Consider the following 21,786-nt stretch of genomic DNA (forward strand, 5'->3'; position numbering starts at 1 on the left):
ACAGACTGGCCCAAGATGTGTGACAGAGAAGGATGACGGCAGATGAATGCTCTGAACACCCTAGTAAGAGACATTTGCTTTTCTGCCTGCAACCTTGGGAAGCATCTGTGCACTTAAGACAGCAGCACTGTTACATTAACCCTTGTGAAACCATTAGCAGGGCACATGGTAAAGCCCATCTGTTTACTCAGGCCTCTGCAAGAGCTGCTGTTTTGTTGCTCTTTAAGTGTGAATGACACACTATTCAATGGGGAATTGAGAAACTTTTGGTTGTTACACCAAAATTAAAGCTGTGGTGAATTGCATTTATCTCTTTCAAATAGGCAGAGTGACTTAATATTTCACAAACTAAAAAAAAAAAGTCAACTAGCTATAATGAATTGACCTTATGCTCAAGAACTAAAAACACACCTTCAATCACCATGCAATAAAAGGAATGAACAAATTACTAGTTTTTAGGAACACATACAAAAGACCATTTTTTCACTACTACTTCCCAAAACTAGAGCTTGTGGCCTGCTGGGAGGCAGCTGTTTGTGCTGCTGTGGGAAAGCTGGGCACCGCACAGCTGGGTGCCGCACAGCCCCACACCCAACTGACAGTGCCTGTCCCAAGTAGCCTACATTTCAAGTATATGACTAGGGATAATGGATAGAGATAGGAGCTGATGAAAACAGTGGGATACTGTACAGTGTGAAATCCCAGCTGCTTACTCACCCTCTAATATTGCCAAGTTAAAATTTCACAGTCTTATTGTTGCAGCAGAGTTCATTCTGCTCTTCCTCATTGAGGAAAAGGAGCTGTGAGACCTTCGTGCTTGTTGCTGAGCCAGCTCCTTTAAGTGATGCATGCAATAGAAATACCTGGTTTCTCCATGATTCCTTCTCCACTGCTTTGCTACTGGAAAAGAGGCTGTAGGTTGAATTACATGTTTGATAGCAAGGAACGGTGGAGGCCAGTATTCTGAGCACACAACTCTGGGGGTCAGTGTTTAAACCATTGAGTAGAGGCTTAGACTAACTAGGGGCTTACATGGGCTTCAGGGGCAGCAAGGACACAGTAACACATTTCCTCCCACAAAAGTGAGCCTGCTCAATGCAGCTCCCAGGTGAGAGCAGCAAACCAGAAGTAATCTATTATGGTAAAATGGCCTGCACACCCAAGGGCTCTTATAAATACAGGATTCAGAAATAAAAGGCCTGAATATTGGGGAAAAGCACCATTGAAGGCAATCTCCAGTCGCTCCCAAAATTGACAAGGGGCCATGACTCATGCAGAGCCACCATTGATGTGGGGTGAAGAGCCCAGCTGCCACCCCACCCTGCTCCACCCTGTTCCACCCTGGGGCAGGAAGCTGGGTGGCTCCCAGTTGCCAGGCTAACCCCATGCAAATGTCTCAGATGTCCATTGCTGCCTTTCTCCTTACAGCACCAGATGCATCCACCTTGTTGGTGGTCTTCCTCCCTTCCACCCAGCGTGCACTACTTTTGATGCAGCCCAGGACATGGTTGGCCTTCTGGGCTGTGAGCATACATTGCTGGCTCATGTCGAACTTCTCATCCATCAGCACCTCCAAGTCCTTCTCTGCAGGGCTGCTCTCAATCACATCATCCCTTATTGTGTACTGAAATTGGGGATTGCCCCGACCCAGGTGTAGGACCTTGCTCCTGTCCTTGTTGAACCTTATGAGGTTCACACAGCCCCACTTTTTCAGCCTGTCCAGGTCCTTCTGGATGATATCTTGTCCTTCTGGTGTGGCAACTGCACCACTCAGCTTGATGTCATCTGCAAACTTGCTGAGGGTCATTGTCTATATCATTGATGAAGATATTAAACCAGTCCCAGTAGGGACTCCTGAGAGACACCACTTGTCACAGATTTCCATCTGGCCTTCGAGCCAATGAAGTCAAACCTGGAGGTGGCTTATAGACAGTGACACAATTAGTAGTTACTATTCCAAAAAGTGGAAAAAAAAGGTGCCAGATTAGCGGATACTTGCTTTCTACAACTCCAAAAAGAGTCTTAGAGAGTTTATTTGCCAGCACTAACACAGGTTGCCCAGGGAAGCTGTGGCTGCCCCCTCCCTGGGGGTGTTCAGGGCCAGGTTGGATGGGGCCTTGGGCAGCCTGGGCTGGTGGGAGGTGTCCCTGCTTATGAGGGGTTGGAACTGCATGATCTTTAAGGTCCCTTCTATGACTTTCGGCATCTAAAGGTTATTTCATGTTTTTGGGCCTTTTTTTCGCCTTCACCGAGGCGGCGGTAGGCAAAGCCTGCAAGGTAAGGCGAGTTTAGCAGCAGGGCCGGGCCGGGCTCGCTGCCCCCTCGCCCCCGCGGAGCCGCCGCCCGGGCGCGGGGCGGGCGCTGCGGAGGCACCTGGGGGCGGCGCCGGCGGGCGGAGCTAAAGCGGGGACGGGACCGCGGGGCGACGGGACCGCGGGGAGGAGGGCGGAGGAGGTTGAGTCTGCGGCTGGGGAGCGCGGTTGCGGGCTGCCATGGAGCCGGTGACCAAGTGGAGCCCCAAGCAAGTGGTGGATTGGACTAAAGGTGAGAATCAGGCGACGGGTTCGCGCCGTGACAGCTTTCCCGTGGCGGGGCAGCGCGGCCGCTGGGGCTGCTCTCCCCGGCGGGGCCCCAGCCGGCGGAGCCCCGGGGCTGCCCAGAGCGGCCGGCTCCACGCCGCCGCCCGGCTTGCTTCCTTACCTTCCTTCGGTCGGCGTTGGAGGAGTTGGGGTTGGACGTGGGAGGTGAACTTTGCGCTGGGCTGCGTGGGAGTAGCTAGCGTGGAGTGCGAGGGTTTGTACCGGCGGCTCCCCGGGGCTCGGTCCCCTTCTCCTGCCGTCCTGTTTGGCCCTTCTGCTTCCACAGGGATACTGACTTCTCCTTCAGGCACGTATAAGAAGTTAAGTTCTAGGTTTTCAAGCGAAAGCTGCTCACTGATCGAAAAAAACCCCACCAACGTCGATTTTTCTAAGTTAAGCAAAAAACTTTGTGAACTATTTGGAGTCAAGGAGAGCTTCTAATCCTGTTTAACGGTGATGGGATTAAAGCGCTGGGCTCCTGCTCGGAGAGTTCAAATTATAGCGGTCCCTTCGCCCATCTGTCCATCCCACCTCTCATCTCTGGTGCGTGTACTTGCTTCTTTCCCTCTCCCGGCTATTAAAACTTCACTGCTTCGCTTGGAAGTTGTCCTCGCGGCGTTGACATGGTTCGGGAGAGCCTCGGCGGGACCACGATGCGAAGGAGCCGTTCGCGGAGCCAGATTGTGTCCTGTTCCAGCAGGCTCGGGGGGGCAGAGAAACAGCGGGGGTGAAGCGGGCGCTGGGTCCCGGGCTGCTTCGTCCCTGCCGAGGGGATTTCTTTGTGGTGTTGGGTGGCTTCGGGCCTTTCTTCAAAGGCAGGTTGAACCTCGGTTTTGTCAAAGCAGGTTGAACTCTCAGGTGTTCTTTCTGAATGCCCACTAGGATATGACTGTTGTATTTTTTGCTCTACGTGGAATGAGCCAAAAGAGAAATAACTATGAATTAGGCGAGGCATTTATGATTTAGAAAATATACTTGTATTTCCTTTTATGACTACATTTTCGTGTGATGGTCTTTTGTTACATAGTTCCACAGGCTTTGCTGGTGTTGAAGTTGATGTGAAGTTAGCAGTGCTTTCATCTGAAAGTTTCCCTGGCTTAGAAGCAGCATTTGCTTCCAGGAGCCATTACTGCTCTGTTCTCAGGACCATGATGCTGATTAGGCTGCGTGCCTGTGGTCTGCACTTGGCAGCAGTTCGGCAGAGGCAGATTTGGAAAGCAGGCTCATGTTTTCAAACAGTGCGAGATGGATCCTCCCAGCCCTCCTGAGCGTGAACATGTGCTCGAAGCGGCCGGTGCCAGTGACAGGCTGTTCAAGCAGCCTTTGTGAGAAGAGGATTCCATACAAACGTGCTGTGAAGTTATGCGTTAACGTAAAAACAACTTCTCCAGAAAGATCTCTCTTTTTCTGATTGGTATTGGTTTAAACAGGAGTTCATTGTTCCACTGAAATAAGCCTTTTGCTTTGGCATGTGGAGTATTTATATAATGCTTTTCCTTCATTGTGTTTTTTTTTTCTCTTGGGTGCTGAAAGTTTGTTGCCTTGCCAGATTAAAGAGTAAACTCCCTAATCATTTTAAAAGGCTTTATTATACTTTTGCATGCTTGGCTTCCTTTCTTGCATAATTTGCTTTACTCGCAGGTTCCTTGAACAGGTGACTCTTTAGCTGGACCCTCAATTAGTGTTATGCATAGTAATTTGAGGGTGGCTGCAGTTGAGAGGTGGATCTTCTGACTAATGCAAACATGTTTCCTTTGAAATGCAAAGGAACAAATTAAAGACCGCTGTGACTTTTGTTTCTGCTGTTGTTTTTCAGTTTCTAGGTAAGCTTTTGACCTCTTTGTTGCACAGCATCATTTGTTCTTAGTCCCTGCGTGACAAGACTATAGTAAAGAAATGAGATACGGATATTTTTTCTTCATGGCTATACTTTCATCTCTGCACATTAAAACTGGCACTTTAATTGTTAGCTAACAGCCTTATTAGCACAGTGTTTCATAGGTTATTTTTAATCTGAAATTATTATTTACTGTGTAGTTCGCAACCACTGGGTTTTGTTTGACCAAAGACCAATAATTCTGTATTTTACTTTATGAATATTATATTTAATTATTAAAGTTAGTTTTACGAAAAAAGTGATTGAAGGGGAGATTGACTTTTTTCTTATATGTGTCACAATATTCACTGGGCCAAGCTCTGAGAGGAAGTATTTGGCTGATGATATCCACTGCTCATAGTTAGTGCTGTGGTGCTATGGAGATGTATTCCAGAAGAATGACATAAATAAATGGTGGGAGACGCCGGTTCTTAGTGGGGACATTGGTTTTGCAGATAACGATGTGTGCCTGTTGTACAATGATAAAAACATCTCAGAAAAATGTAGAACATAGTGGAAATAATCTAACCTAGTTCACTTTAATATTCAGTGTAAACTGTAGTATTTCTCTAGGAACACTTTTCTTCCAAGGATTTTTACAATCAAGCACATATTCATTGTTTTTTAAAAAAATATCTTTTCCAAATCAAGAGAAGCATGGGAACTTCACCCAGTTTGATGAAACAACCCCCAGAAAGCAAAATTCAAAAAAGCAAGCTATATGACCACTGCTGGACATGTAGCTTATTTTCTTTTGGTGAACTTGCCTTTTTTTTTTTTTTTTAAGTTACTTTTGAACTAACTTTTTAACAAGGTAAGCCTTATCCTGAAGAGCTTTGTTTTGTGATTTTGAGCAGTTTTTTTCTAGGAAAATAGTGTAAATAGCGTTTGTCTATAACTTAAAATGGAACCTATCAAGAATTACTAAGCTGAACATGAATATATTCAGATTTTTGTAGTCAGGTTTTAAATAAGTGCTCTGTTCATTGTTAGCAGCAACAGCTGATCCAAAACGCAGTTGCTTGTCTTCTCTTGCTAATTCAGACTAGAATGCTGCTCTTTTTCATGAACAAGGGTGTCTTTTTCTGACTCTGTGCTGTACTGACAGTAGCAGGCTGTGTAACTAATAAGAATAGGTCTAGTTAAACCAAAGCTGCTGAGGAAGCGTTGGGTTTTTATTTGCTAGCAATTTTCTTTGTAGGTGAAGCATCTCTCAAACTTTCAACCAAGATGTGGTAACTTTAGCTACGGTTTCAGTGTTTGAAAATTATCTGACATCTTATAGGCACCTCCTCAATTTCTGTCTGGAGGAGGTGATGGTGTAGTTAGAGATTTTTTAGAGCATGACACAAGTTGCAGTTACATCTGGAGGCCATATTCGGCAATGAAAAGGTACTTCTGGTAAGATGCTCTATTGGTTTAATTTGTGGCTGGCTTGATGTGGAGTTTATGCCCTTTGATAGAGCCCAAAGTGTTTTCCTGACTATGCTGGGATATATTTTTTTTGTTTGAGTTTATCCTTATTGCATTCTTGCTCCTGTGCAGGCTAAGATGCTTATGGGCTCAAAGTCCTCACCTGTATCCCAAAGCACTCCCTTTTGTGCCCTGAGACTGAATTCTTTCAGAAATCCCCAAGAGGGATTACTGGATTTATCAAGGTTATTGCAGGACACACGTATGGCCATGGAAATTCTAGCACATCTGCAGTTGCTGTTGGTATTTGATTGTGGGCTTGCAGTTTTCCAGGCTGTCCTGAGTCCAGAAACTGGCAAGTACCTATTTAGTTCCATAAGGCTATGCAGAGAGAGAAATCTCCAGCACATAATTTTACTGATGTAGCAACAATTTGAAAGAAAGTGATCTGGTCATGTGGAGAGAAGCCCAGAAGCCCCTGGGTACTGAAACCCCTGCAGCTAAGGTCATTCCTCAAAAGATGTGAGAGGAAGGAAAGCTGTGTATGAGGTAGAGCCTCCTGTCTGAGAAATGTCACTCTCTTGTTAGAGAACCTCACTGTGCCTCCTCTGTTTGCTGTAGCCTGATTCTGTCTCTTCATCCTGCCCCCAGGCCTCACAGACTTATGTGAGCTGTGACTTCAAGCCAAATTTTACACAGTAAAGACAGTTTGACATGCTTGTGGTTAGATGCTTCTGTTGTTGTGAGGCTCAATTACAATTTGGCCTTTGTCGCTATAGCTGTAGACTCAGCTAGCTGGGGATCAATCATGTTTCTGCTTTGGCCTCTCTATTGCACTTGAGGTTTGGTTATTCCCTTTCTCAGTAGTTCATGGATATCACTTATTCCAGTGCTTGTTATATCATGATATACTCTGATTTCCATTACTGGTAACGTTCTTGGGCAACTGTATAGGTATGGTTGCGAGAAGGTGGGTAAAAATGTTATTAATAGTTAGCAATTTATTGTGAGGGCCTGGTGTGCTTTTCTTTGCGAGCTGTCTTGCTTACACAGGGAGATTTCAACAAGGTCAGTCATGTTGATATTGTGTGCTGAGAGCTGCAAGCCGTAGTTGGATTGTAGGAACAATTATGGGTAAGGCATAGCCCTGGAGTTACTCTGTATCCTTCCTTTTCTGTTTAAGTACTCAAGTAAATACTGTTGTTTTCCATCGATTTTGGGAAATTGAATGTGAATAAACCCTTAGTTATTTTTTGAGAGTAGTGGGTTTTTTGGGGTTTTGTTTTCTTTTTTTTTCTTTCAATGAAGAGGAGTAGAGCTGCCCTTAACTGAAGCTGCAGAAGAAACCTCTGCTTACTTGGAAATAGTTGTAAAGAGTATTTGTTAAATAGCTCAGAAAATGACATTGAATAAACACTCTTTTCAGAGCTTGGCTGAAATTCTGAGTGTAACTGATTCATAACGTTTTACTAAATAAGTCTATTTGTTTATTTGTGGATGGAAACAGACTAAAAAGTTGCACAACCAGTTTGTACTACTTAATACTCATTCATTCTTGCAAAGATGGGGGGATGTGTGTAAAAAAAAAAAAACAAGCCCAAGAGGAGCTGGCCTCTGTGTTCATGTGTTCAGATCATGTTTTCATGTTGGGGTTTTGTGGTTTTTTTTTGCTGTATTGCACTTTCTTGCGCTGAGTTTTGTGATTCTTTCCCCCTGCCCCCCCCTGTCTTTTCATGTTCAGTCAGCTCTGTTTATTTGCCATTAAGTTGCTGTTGAGTCTAGGTTAACCAAACATCAAGAAGCCTAAAACTTGAATGCTGTTACCATAATATCTTGGAAAGCGATGTTTTAAATGCTAAAATTGCAATGGGCATTAGTGGAAGGTTGATTGTAACTTCTGTAGAGGAATGTAGTGAAATGCTGAGAATGAATTTTAGGACACAAGGTAGTAAGTACTACAAGGTAGTATTTATGTACTACCTAAAAGTAGTTAGTAGTGTTATGAGACAAGGTGCTGGGTCAGTATTAAACATCTAGAGATGTGAGGTAGTGTATTTAAGGGAAATTCTTTTAACTGAGCAGCAGAACATGCAAAGGTTGGCCAGTGGTTCTGTTGTTTTTCCTTCTTTCTTTCAAACTTTACCGTGAGTGACAGGAGGTCCTTTGTATCTGTTGTTGCAGACTTCTGTAGGAAAAGCCTTATTTTTTGATGAAATACTGTCTGATTTTTTAATTCTTATGTGCTCATTTCTTGCACTTATGCCTGGGACCCTGTGTTTTTGGTATGTAAATCCTCTTGGCTAAGGATCACACCTCTCTTTGTATACTGTCTAGCACACTGCAAGAGCTAAAGAAAGACAAAGTACAGGGCACTGGATAAAACACACATTGAAATTTGTCATGGTGTTCGATTTTTCTTAAGTAAAAGAGCCTGACTGAAGGCTGTTATCCAACATGTGCTGCCAGATAGGTTGCAATTGAGTGATGTGCACGTACAGCCTGTTGGCAAGTATTCAAAAGTATGTGGAGTTTTTTGGGTGGTGTTTGTTCTTTCCTTTTGATTTCTGGATTGCCTGGCTTAAGTCATGGTCTAAGATATGAACTCTTTCCAGGTACATCAAACAGACAATGACTACTGATAGGGATTGCAGAAAAGGTGGTGAGACTTCTCAGATTTTGGATTGGTGCATTGTCTTAGGACAAGATTTCCACTTGCAGGGGAGCTTCATGCGGAAGGTATGTTAAGTCCAAGTTGTGCCTCTACAAAGTGGAAGAAGTTTATTGCCATTACACTTTTTGCATAAAAGTGATGTCGGTCTTAATTTGCACCTTCGGTTTTCCTAACAGTGTTGCACAGTTGGGTCTCACCTCCCAAGAGCGATGATGTTTCAGTGGTGTCTGCTGTCTCTTGTCTTCCAAGTAGCCCAACTATAAGTCAAGTCAAAAGGAGGAAGTAGTGAGGTGCTGATCTTTTTCAGAGCTAACATGGCAAGAGAAGGGTGGGCAGAAGTTAATGGAGCTGGGGCTTCTATTGCAACCTTTCACATATTAACAGTAGTTTTTCAGCACCCAGCGTCTTATGGTTTTGGGATTGCTTAAAGATTTTTAGTATTTGTCCACAGGGCTGCATCAAGAGATAGGAAATTCAAGTAAATACAGTGCTTGACTGTGAATCCCTTTCTGATGGTAGGTGGATTATATAGTCCTTTTGTCATTTGGACTCTTTTTACCAGGGTGAGGTGTCTTTGGAGCCTGCCTCCATCTTTTCAGAGCACAAGCAATAACATTTCACAGCTTGGAGAGTCTGCAGGAGGTACGCTGAATCAGCCTGACCTGTTTCACTGGCTTGAAACATTTGTTACCTATTAAAATAGATATCTATGATATTGTGAAATGCAGCTAATTTTCATGAAATGTCATGTGTGCTGGACAAAACTGAGCATATTTGATTTGATGAGGTCAAATCATTGACCTCTAACTTTGGTCTACAGATGTGCTTTTTGTATCTGGCCTGAATTATGTTATAGCTGCATCAGTGCTGAGGTCATGTAGTTTCTTGTATGTCCTTCTCCGCGATACCCTTTTACATGAACATAGTTCTTTTCTGCTGCTATGACATAATCTCTTTGGTCTTTTGGACTGTTTCTGTTACTAGTAGTTAGGTGTAGGTAAGCAAAGTATCTGGTGTGCTGTTGCAATCAAAGCTCTGTGGCATAACTATGATCTTATCTTGCTCCTTGATCAAAGGAAATAACTCCATTTATAAATTAATTGATGCTAATCAAGGGCTAAGGCTTCTTCTAAAGCAGGTGTTGGTACACTTTTAGGCTAATGATCCTGATGTCCATCTTGTGCAAAAAGAATGTTGCTTAGCTTGCTGTCATTTTATCATTATTAGCTTTCCTTATCACAGTGCCTTTTATTACTCGAATGAAGTGTGGGTGAATGCTTCATGAAAAGCACTACAATGTGCTTATTTTGTCTTTAAATAAGACATCCTGTTTGATACAGATACTTTCCTAGCCAGAAGGGAAGGGCGCAAGATATTGCCTCCTTTGGATATATTAGGAGTCTGGTGGGCCTGGTTAAGGGCTTCTGTTGGGTGCTGTAGCTTTTGTAGATTGTAAGACCTTAATCTAAACAGAGGATTTCTGCCTTCTGTTGTGATATTACTGATACTGCCAGTTCCAAAGATGCTTTGTTCTGAGCTGCATGTCTTGCCAGTACTTTTTTCCTCCCCCTGAACTAGCATTGGGTAAGAGCTGTGTCCTTGCTTTGATGGCCAAAAGGTTACCCTTTGACAGGTGGACACATAAATAGAAGAAATCTGTTGGTCCATTTCATCAGGACAGCAATAGGATAACTTCAGTGCCTTGAAAAATTAATTATGAGTTGGCTGATATCTTACTGCTGCAGGAGCCAGAATGTGGTACCTGAGTAGGTACTTAAGCACTGCACTGCTGAGGGGATGTGTGCTTGGCTATAGGGGTTAGGAGGGAGAAGGGAACAATAAAGGATGAAGATTTCTCCCTCCTCAGCCCCCATGTAGACCTTCCCCCTGAGAAAGGAGAGCTGTAGAGCAAGTTCAGACATGTCTGAAGAATGTGGACTGAGAAACATGTGCAGGGACCACGGGATGGATCTGTGCCTGGAGAGTATTACAGAGGAAATATGGGAACCTAGTGAAATGCAGATACCCCCTGACACGAGTGGTTGTTTTTTTCCTTTCCTTTTCCCCTCTGAATAGTTCTAGTGGTGATGTGTATTCACTGCTTCACTTACCATCCTTCACAAGGTGCAAGAGTCTTGTTGTTTGTATTCTATTAGTATCACCAAACAGAATTTTAAAAGGAATATGCCAAAGCATAAAAATTTAATTGTTGGCATTGCTAATGCAAGCTGTAGTAGAAACTTCAGAAGAAAGAACAGATGAAAGTTAAATATGCTATAAATTCTCTTTGCTTGTTTCTTTTTTCCTTTAAAATTTGTAGCATTTGGACTTAAGCTGTACTCATCATGAGATCTAATATTATTTTACAAAATGTAATCCCTGTGTAAACATAACAGCATTGTAGTATATAAAAACAATCCTTCATCTTGTGTCTGTACATACTTCACACTGTTTCAGACAATAACACTAGACAGAAATCCATATGTGATCAAAACAAGAACTTGGGAATTAAACCTGCCGATAACCTTTTTATTTCTTGCTGGTTTTGGTTGCGTCTCATGATAATGTGTTGGGCATCACTGCATTAAAAAGTTAAGAACGCTGTTTGCCCTCAGTTAAGATTTAATGGTAATCTTGGAGAAAAACGTAATATTGGCATTTGAAAATGAGATGCATTACTTATTTGGGAGTGGAGAGGTGGGTTTGATGCAGCAGTGCTGAAGCATTAAAATGGACTGAGATGGATACTGTGCTTTCATAGCAGGTACTCAGTGGTGGTGGGGCTCTCAGCAATGAGTGCATTTTTACTGTTGCTCTTATGATAGTTCATGCTTCTTAAATGTTCTGTTGCTTACTATTTTATTAGAGTATGTGTACCAGACATACTGGCTGGTGGGATTCTGGCTAGTTCTGGTACTTTTATTCTGATTTTGAAAGAGATGTCTGGAGTGGAACCTAGAGAAATAGGTTCTGGGGCCTGATGAAGTGTTCCCTTTGTGCCTTCTACAGTTCTTATCTTGATTTAATCTTAACGCGTCATTATCACAATGTCTCTGGTGCTTCACAGTCTATTCTTTCAGTTCCTCTCTCAGTAGGAATTTGCTCTTCTTTTCATTTTAAAGACAGGGAGTTAACATTGTGAAGAATTTGGGGCAGGCAGTCTTGCACAGTGCAGGGCCAACTACCCTGAAGTAGGTTATCTGTGTAGTAGAAATGGCATTATCACGGTTTTCCTGGCTATTTTAATACCCTAATGCAGTTACATTGCTTATAAACTCCTGAAATGTCTGTTTGGGCTACTTCAGATGTCCATTTATGGCTCTGGTTTGTGAAGCACATGGTGAAAGTAAGTTATTATCCTGTGGTCATGTAATAGGTGGCATTCATATCAGGATTAAGACATGATTAATTTAGATGTCTACATTCCTGTTATAGTCACTGGAGAGTATCTCAGCAGATCTTGTGCTTGGTGTCTGTTTTCAAGGCAAGTTGAATTCTGCTGTGGGCACCAAGTACAGAATAGGTGTCTGTTTAGTATCCTGGCAGTTCAAGCGTGTCAATCTCCAACTAGGTCCATCCCATGATGTCTGCCGCAGAGGAAGGAAACTTGCAGGCCTTGGTTCAATGTTGTAGCTATTGGGATCCTCCTTTCTCCATTGGTCACCTGGTATCTGCTGAGGTGAAGGAAGTACTAACGAACAAGGAGGCATATTAGTTTAAATTATGTGTATGCTTGCTTAAAATAAAGCATGGCTGCATTTAAGGTTGTAGGAATGCTACTGCTCAATAGGCATCTGATATACAAGAGCTGTTGAATGTAATCAGTGTGATACATATGTGGGGAAGCTGTAATTATCTTGTGCAATTCAGCATCTATTGCTAAATACTGTATTTTAACACGAGTTCTTAAAATATTGCATGCGAGAGTAATAAAGCATGTAGATGTGGCACTTCATGATGTGGTTTAGTAGGCATGGTGGTGTTAGGCTGATGCTTGGGCTTAATCTTTGAGGTCTTTTTTCAACCTCAATGATTCTGTGATTCTATAATAACAGATGCATATGTGATAACTGACTTCTGTCCTTTCTATTTGGCCTAGCCACCAGTGCAGGTTCATTAATTGGTGAACTTCTTTTGTAAAGCTATGTAGAAAGATGAACAGCACCACATTTTTATTGAATCAAAAGGCAGCATCCAGCAACAGTAATCAAATAGGAGGTAGCTGATAGTTTTTAGATTAGAAACACTTGGAGAGCTTTCTGGGGCTACTTTTGATTCTTTTTGCAGCAGAAACTTTCCTACCTTAGGGTGATTGCAATGATGGGGAAGCAGTTGGAAAAATGAGTTTTCACTGATGTTGCTGGAACAAAGCTTCCAAAGTAACTAGTCTTTAATATTCTGGTAAGTTATTCAATATTTTATCATCTTAGGCTACATCATAGTGCCTGGGTTCCAAGCTGGTGAGCATCTTTGGTGTGTAATATTATCTGTTGAAACAAGGCAGTTGACAACTGGACACTAGAGTGTGGTCATAGTGCGTACTACTAGCAATACACTACGTCAGCTTTTAGTGTGGTAAGATCAGTACTGGCTTCTCATGGTAGTATATTTAGAAAGGAAATCCAGCTTCTAGTAGAGTCAGTTCCATGCAAAGGCATGTCTGGAGACTTCAGTTGAGCTGTCATTCTCAACTGCTGATTTTCCAGGTAGTCAGATTTTCCTCAGTGGAACATGGCTTGGTTACTGCAGAATATTGAATGGACTGTGTGGTTTCCAGCTCATGTGTAATTGGGCATAATGCTTGTAATTTTGTTATCCAGTATCATCCTCAGTTTTCCAAGATTTAAGTGTGTTGAAATCGTAGTTGGAAACTTGGTTAATTGTCTTGTGGCTTTACTGAAATGTATTTTGCTCTTTAATATTCTATCGTCATTTGGTGTTCTCAAATCTGTTAAATTTGGAAAACTCCTTTTCTTCTAAGATTTAAACTATTTTCATTCAGCTTTTGGGCTATGTGAGCAAGTAGCCATCAATTAAATTGACTGACTTCCCTACAAATATCTGACGGTGCTTTACTGTGCCTTAAAAGTATCAGGGAGATGTGTCTGAAGCTTCAGCAGAGGGTCAGAAATAACTTGTCATCATCCTGTTAAGATGGTGGATTACCTGCTCATGCTCTTGCCTTTTTGTTATCACAAAAGATATTTTATTAGGATGTTGGACAGAGTGGCTGTGATAATGTTCTTTCCTCTCCTCCACTTTACAGCTGGGAAGGAGGTAGGGCTCCTGGTCAGGTTGGTGGTAACTTGGACTTTTGTATGATTCAGTTATAGCCCTCAGTTTTGCCACTACTGATCTTTGCCTTTGGCTTTATTACTGTTCCTATAGTTGAACTGAAGTGTCTGTTATTTTAGGAAGCAGCATCATTGCTGAGCATCTAACTAGGGCTGTTAAGATGACATGGAATAACAAAAATGTGTCAGGCAGCTAATTGTTTGAAGCAATTATAAAAATATGTGGAAGCTGAGACATTTAGTGATTGACTGCTCAATTGATAAAACTTGCTTTTTGACATGCTGTTCAAAGGAAGCTAAGAAATTTCAGTGATAAACTTTAAAATGCTTATTGGATGCTGTAAAGCGGGTATCTCCTGTCACTGGGACAAGTGAGTTTTGCCACTGCAAAGTTGTTTTTTGTGTTTTTTTTTTTTTTTTTTTTTTTCTTCTACCTAGGTGAGCCAACTATATCAGTCTTTTCTACTTCCCTCTGCTGCTGCCTTCATTGCTTCAAATGTGGGCTGGCTGCTTTGGCTCTTGGAGATGTTTGTAGTTCTCCTAGGCTTTCTCCTAGCCTTGCTCTCTGCACATCTTTCATCACCCATTGCTGGGAACCCAGTGGCTACTTTATATTAACGGCTTTAAACTTTCTGATCCTTTTCATGTTGCTGTGAAGCTCTTCACAAAGCTGTCAGCTCTGATGGCATCAGCCTTCCCATCCCTTTGCATGTGAAGAGGGAATGGCTAGGGCAGTGAAATGGTTGCCTCTCCAACGTGGAGAGTCATTCCTTGTCTCATTTTCATTTCCCTTTCAAGCTGCATTTGGACAGAGGCTGGGACTTGTGTCTTTGGTCTTGAGGCTTCTTGTGTGTCTTGGCTCATGAAAGGGTCTCCTCTATGCCATGTTAAATAATGTAGCTAGAGCTCTTGATGTAAATGTTGTGGGGATTATTAACATGAAGCAATGCACGCATCCAAGCAATGACAGTCTCCTATGAGAATTCAGTCGTGGCTCCTGGGGATGTGTCCATGATGGAAAGAGGCATGCACAGTCATCATTTTTCTGTTAATGTCATTCAGCTTTCTGTGACATATTAATGTGATTACCAGGTGCCGATGGCTGATGCTTCTCATGTGCCTATACTTATGCTTCCCTGGTGACAGTGGGATTGTAAGGTGCTAGTCATAAATGTTTTGTAACAGTGTAGGAGGTTGTAATCTAAAAAGCTGGCTATCTTGCAGCTACATCAGCTGTTGCCTTACAGCAAACTGCTCCCTGACTAGCTCATGGGTGTAACAGTAATCACAGCCTTTGCAAGGGTGCATACACAAAGGAGAGGCAGATGTGAGTAATGGACCTTGCTGCAATAAGCCAAAACAGTTCCACGTGGTGGTGTGAGCAGGCAGCCAAATGAAATTAAAGGGATCACCCCATTTCTTATTGGGAGCCAAGAAGAAGGCAGTTTTGTAATGTCACTTCTTGTTTCCACTGTGGGAACAGGCATCAGAGTGTTAATTACCAGAGTTCAAGCAAGGGAGCTCTTGTGACTAATGAACTGCTTTCAACCACGGAAACCTTGACACTTTTAAAAGGCAAGCTCTTAATTCCATGTTTGAGATGAAGGCCCTAGGGCTCGTGGTGGTTGTGCTGTATTAACCTCATAAAGTTATCAGACACACAGGTTTCATGTGCTAGAGACATAAACACGTAATGTGGAGTGTACTGTTACTGCTTTTAGAAAATGAAATCGCTTTGGGTTTGACCTGTGGAGGGATAGTGTTCATTTTTAGGGTCAGCAAAGGCCTTTATGCGTGCCAGGGAGTGTAAATCATTATTACTGGAAGGGTGTGTTGGCCTGGTTCTCCAGCAGAAGGGGCTTAACCCATTAAAGTTGACAAGCCGTGGAGGCATCCACCTTAGGAAGCATGCTTCAAAGGTGATAGTGTTTTTGTTGCCTGTAGTTAGCGTGTAATTAATATTAGACGTGACTGAATGTTATGGTTATGCTTGCTTCCATTTTATTCTTCTGGAAGACTATTTATCCCTGCTGTCGTAAAGATGTTGGGAACAGTAGACCAGATGGGCAGAGGTTTGGTGATAGGATGTATGGACTGATGGTAGTCATCCTTTAGATAAGGAGCTCAGAAGTTTTGGGTTTTGTCTAAGTGGAATGGGTTCATCGGTTTTTCAAGTTAGGTTATTGCTTTGCCAGGGGTTTTTGCTGTGCAGTGATGTCTAAAGGCTTCCCTTGCTGGTTTCAGCGGAGAGAGAGTGTGGCTGGCTGTGGGTGTCTGGCCTCCCCAGAACTTGCAGGCCTGGCTGATTTCACCTCCTACCAAGAGGGTGTGAGCTGCTGTCAGCTCTGATCTGCGAGGAAATCCAAGTTTTTGGTTTCTGTGGCTCTTGTTCCAGTGTTTTTCACCAGGATTAGTCTCTGTGCATGCAATGGGGAAGCAGTAGTTGAAGTTTAGTGTCTGTAGACCAAGAGACTGACAGATTTGTATCTATTAGAATTGAAAACATGGTGTTAAAAAAAGTCTGAATTTCTTATGAGATGGCTAGAGAAAGCAACTTGGGGATAGGAAGACTTCTCTGTTAAGCTGTTTATTATAGGCCCATAATGCTCTGCAGTGGTTTGCTTGCTTTTGAGATACTGCTACTGATGTCATTTGAAATAAACACTAAGATAGGAAAGTAATGTAAAACCTGTGCTTGCTGTAGTTGAAGCAGTGTGACTGTTGAAAGGTCTATTAGATAGTCTCTGGGTGAATTTCTCAAATGGAAGTTTTCTGTAGTAATCTCTCCTCATCTGTCTTCTTGTGGCTTTATTTCTTTTTATTAATAGTATTTTCCTGTCGCTTGGTTGTATTTCCCAGGTAGTGTTTTGTCACATTGGCCTTACTTGAGTAGGAGTAACTTCACTGTCTCCTGAGAGACAGTTTTCAGAGGATTTTGGACTTTTTCCTTAGTCACTCCTATAAGCATCTTATTTACTAAGAGCAGAAAATATTTTAATGAATTGTATTAGCCTTTGAGTGGGGGAGCCCTCATCCTTTTTCAGCTAGTGGTAAGCAGAAGATTGGTATCCTCTGTGGTGACAATGTGGAAATTAGCTGATACTTGACAGGCTTCTGCTTATGGGTATCCATTACTTGTGCAGCGGATGCTGCTGGAGCTGGTGGGATTTTCTGGAGTTCTTGGTAAAAAGCCCACGAGGATGGTCTCTCAGTAGCTGTCTCAGTTTGTCAATATGAAGCTGTGTCTGCAGAAAAGAGTATCTCATACGTTCTTCGTTCTTCGTTGGTGTTTTGCGAAATCCTAAAAGTCACAAATGCCTTTCTTTCAGAAAAGAAAGCCTCCTTCCTCTCCCTTTTCTCACCTCTTTAGTTTCCCCCACTGTCCTCTTGCAAAGTAGTACACAGCAGTATTCTGAGTTGCATATCCAAATGTCATCCTTGGGAATAGCGAGCAATTTGTCATGGTTTGGAAGTTTGAAAATTTGATCACCAGCAGGAGATTGCTACAGTACCAAACATGCAGCAGCTCAGTTTGCAGAAGTCCAAGCTGTGGGAATAATCTCTAACTTGGAGATGTTGTTTCGTCTTTTTAGACTTCTTCCAAATCTGTATTTCAAGCACTAGCAAAGCCTTGAGAATTTGACAGTGCGCATGAAATGTAACTTGGCAATTCTTTCTACTTCATTCCCTTCAAGCACAATGTTAGGCATGGATCTACATATGGCACTCGGTTTCACGTGAAACTTGGCATATACTCCTTATCATTTCTACTCTTTGTATTGATTTGCAGAAAACACTGGAGTCTTTAATAACTAGTACTGGAGAGCAGAAAACCTGAGCACCAGCAGGATGCTTGTTTTTTTAAAAAACATAATTCTATTTGAAAGGTAGCTAGGGGAGAGGCAAATGGAAAAGAAAATAAAGAAATGAGTGTCTAGATGACCCTAGAAATGGAAATAGTGTATTGGCTTTAAAAACTGGTGCAAGAATGATTGTAGGCACCATTTTTAGGGCAGTTTTTGCATACTTTATTTTCTAGCCTGTTTTTTGCATGTTTCAATTATGGATCAAGTTCATTCTTTGTGGTCAACTACTGCATTAAGTGTAAGTGCTCTCCTCTCTCAACTTGCTCTTGCAGTTTCTCTTTCATGGCTTCATAACCCACACTAGGCATGCTACATTTAAGAGTTTTGTCTATGTTTTTAGTAATAGATATCTCATGTTAGTGTCCAACTAACGAACTATACCCTTGTGATTATGTATTTGGGGTAGCTAAAGCAGGGTCTAAGTTCAGGAAACTGTTCTGAATCATCGACGCAAGTATTCAAGAAATATGGGGGGATGGTATTTCCTTTTTTCGTAAAAAGAGCAACCAAGAACAATGAGGAAGAGCGTCTGGATTGGATGTGAGGCAGGCAAACTTGTCAGTGATGCAAAAGTTAGTGATCACTGCTCTCAATACAGCAGAATTATAGTTTATTTCTTGTGATCAAAGTAATATTACAGATTCGAGACCTCATTGTAAAAGACCACATGCAGTGTTACGCATAGACACACACGCAGGTAGTGCACTCCCCAAGGACTAAATTGTATCAGACAAGAATGCAAACCACACTTATGGATTTTTCATCCATTCGTGCATCTGTTTTACAAATACAGACCTCAAAGACTTAAGGGGAGATTGTCCACTTGATAATCTATTGATAGGGCTGTTAAGTGATTAGTCTATCACTACGACAAATGTTAATTATTTAGCCTTATTTAAAATCCAGTTCAGAGAATCCTCCCAGTTGGTTAGTGTACAACTGTAGACATGGATGATGTGAAATTTCATATAACTGAAACTGGGACTAGTAATATTTGGGATGAGGGAGAAATATGGTCCTTAAAAGATGGATTAGCCAGTGGGTTAATAGACATTTTCTGTGTGGACGTCTTGTCAGCTTGTAGGAGGTATTTGCCTGTTCTTGCCTCTTGCAAGGGTTCCTGTTGTCTAACAGTTCCTGTTCTCTTATCTGTTTGATTTGTGCTTAGCTGAGACAGGCATGGGAATGGTGTTTTTTCCTTTTTTTTAAAATAGGTTATTAATTTGCTTAGTATGAAAGCTAACGCTAATTTAATAAGTCAAGATAAAAAAAAAAAACCTTAAACAGATTTTGATTGTCAAACTGTTCTCTTTTAAAAAAATGAATAGTGGCATTGAAAAAACTCAGTATGAGAAAAAATTGGCTGTACTTAAGTCAGTGATGCCATATAGACAAAGAATTCTTAAATGCATGAAAATAAAGAACTGAAGGAGCATTGCTTTGAAGTGTCAGTAGGCAAAAGATGATACAGGAGGAAATACAGGTGACTGTTTTACTGAGGTTATCTCCCTGAAGCAGAAACATTTCCTTGTTCAGGCAGCTTTGAATTTTTGACACCTTTAAATTTCATTTCATGATGGTGCTGATGTAAACTGCTTGTTACTTTGAATACATTAGCATTATAATTGAAATTACAAGACTTTAAGGAGAATGGCTCATTAAGATTTTGGAGAGTGCTCACCTGTCTGGTGCTATCCTGAAAATTGGTTTTAAATTTGGTTTTGAATTACTTTAAAGTATAGTTTAATTAATGAAGTTAGGTAAACTAGACAGGTACAGTGGTAGGGAACTACCTCTTGTTAAGTTTAGCTTTATTTGTCTGCTTCTTGAAAAACTGGAGCAAGGAGGTGTTTTGAAGGGTGATGTGGAACGTGCCAAGGTGAAATGTTGCTTCACTTTAAGCAATATTAGACAAAATGATTGGCAATATCTGAGGTCCAGAATAGCATTTTGACCAACAGCCTTGGGATGCTGATGTGACACAGCACAGCCAGTTTTGAATACTTAGGTAGTAAATGCACTTGGTGTCTTTAATATTTTGTATCGGGGTGTGGCAAGAACGGTGTCAAGCAGAATGAACTTTAGTGTTCCGTGAAGTATGAAAAGTGCGGAGATTCTCTCTGCATCCCATCATCTTCTCATTCACCTGGCCTCCAAAATATTTTGAGAGGCAAATAAGATCATCAGTATGCCTTGTAGGATCATGTAGTAATGTGCTAGCTTTGCAGCCCTCCATCCCACAACTTGTCATGCTCCTCACGGTCCCCTGTGGTTTATGCCATTTACTGCCTCTTGTCCTACATCCCATCAGTCATTAAACTTCCTTTTACACTCAAATCCATGGTGCTGAAGACAGTCCTGTGACATCTCTGTGGCTCTTCCTATATGGTACTTGTACATTTCTCAAAACCTGTGCCTTGCATGGTGTCATTTGATGCCAGCCTGTATGCTAGTGTCTCAGAGAAGGTCCAGAGGTCCAACTTTTTTGTAGCATTTTTCTGGTGTGCTTCCTAGAAGATGCTCAGACACAGCCAGAGCACCCAATGGGGCCCCTCGCCACCTCTGGTTTGGCTCTCATGTCACAACTTTTGCTATGGATAGAACTTGCAAGGCTTTTTTGCAAGGGGTTGGTGGTATGGTGCAGGTGAGAAAGAAGGGGGTCTGGGATGTTGGACAGAGGAGTGAGTTGGATGATGGGAAGAATGTGACTAGAGAGATGGTCTTCAGCCTCACAAAACATGATTTAGCAACTGTGTTCCTAATTTCCATGGCTTCCAGAGTTTTTGACTCTGTGGACTTAATCCACAACAGGAATACAGAATTGTTTAAGCTACAATATGTATTTTCCTAGAAAAAATAAAATAAAGTCGAATTGTTTCCATTTAAAAAAAAATAATCTAATTACCATAATTCTGTGGATGACTCCACGGCTAGCACTGAGACCACTTTAACTTTAGTGCTTTTATGCTTCTGTAAGCAAAACAGTAGGCTTCTTTTGAGTAAGAGTTCTACTTCAAAAAGTGTGTTAGAGTAGTGGTATAAAAACAACAGCCAACAAATTTATCATGGTTGTGTAAATTGGAAATTCTGGGAAATGTATTTCTTTGTGGTTATATTGATTTAGTGACAACATCTATATCTATTAGAAGCAGAAAGAAGATTTCATTTGGGGTTCTGTTTGGAGCTGTTAATGGGTGTGAGAAAGTACACCTCTGCGTGGGGTCCACAGCAAGTCCAGTGAGGAGTAGCGTGGGGGAATCTCACAAGGAACAAGTCATGTCTCTGGATGAGCTCTGCAGAGTGCAATTGTGCCACTGTCTGCTGTTTATCCCCTATCTCCCTGCAACTTGCTGCTTTTCTCTGCTGCAGTAATCCCATAGCAAAGTTGGTGAACCAGGTTGTGTCCTACATGTTTTCCCAATTTACAGCAAGCACATTATACAAGCTAAAGCTGCTGATGATGTTGAGCTTATAAAGGTCCTGTTGCAGTGGTTGAAGCAGAGGCATCTGTGTAGCCTGTCTTCTCCTGTAAAGATATTGGTGTTAAGTGGCTGGCAGAAATTAATCTCTGTTGGTGTGGGGAGCTTTACCTCAGTTATGGATAAAAATGAGTTGGCAGCAGCCAGCTATGCATCTCTTTGTGCCATCTGGGATCTATGAGGTGCATGTTCTGAGGTCATGTTCTCTGCCTGTGTGTGACCTTCTTACAGAAAGAGTGAGTCAGGGTGTTGGACCAACCTGAAGATGAAGTGACAATTGGTCTCTTACCTCTGTCTTGGTATCACTTAGCTGCAGAAGAGACAAATGCTGTGGCATCCCCATGTGTGGTTTGTTTCTGAGGTAGTCAACCATTATTCTCTGTACAGGAGAAGTCATGTGAAGTGAATTTGATTCCTATAAAGCCCTGTATAGAGGGAAGGACAAAAGTCGTGGTTGTAGATCCCTCTCAACTGCAGTTTTCAGTGGCCAGATACCACTGTCCTTTCATTTCTGCCGAAACCCTACTGTGCCCAGGCAAAGCTGTTATTTGCACCAATGGTATGAATAATTTTTCTGTGAGAGAAAACCAGGCCTGACTCTATTACAG

General features: G+C 42.0%; 1 protein-coding gene across 1 annotated transcript in view; it reads left to right on the plus strand.

Moving 5' to 3' along the window:
• Positions 1-2,436: 2,436 nt before the first annotated feature.
• Positions 2,437-21,786, plus strand: part of LOC138718004 (CNK3/IPCEF1 fusion protein-like) — a 154,252-nt gene continuing 134,902 nt past the window's right edge. The window contains exon 1 of the mRNA XM_069852116.1: positions 2,437-2,544. Coding sequence (XP_069708217.1) covers positions 2,493-2,544 — 52 coding nt within the window. The 5' untranslated portion in view covers positions 2,437-2,492. The remainder of the gene's footprint in view (positions 2,545-21,786) is intronic.

Source organism: Phaenicophaeus curvirostris, chromosome 2 (assembly GCF_032191515.1).
Source record: "Phaenicophaeus curvirostris isolate KB17595 chromosome 2, BPBGC_Pcur_1.0, whole genome shotgun sequence".
NCBI classification, from domain to species: domain Eukaryota; kingdom Metazoa; phylum Chordata; class Aves; order Cuculiformes; family Cuculidae; genus Phaenicophaeus; species Phaenicophaeus curvirostris.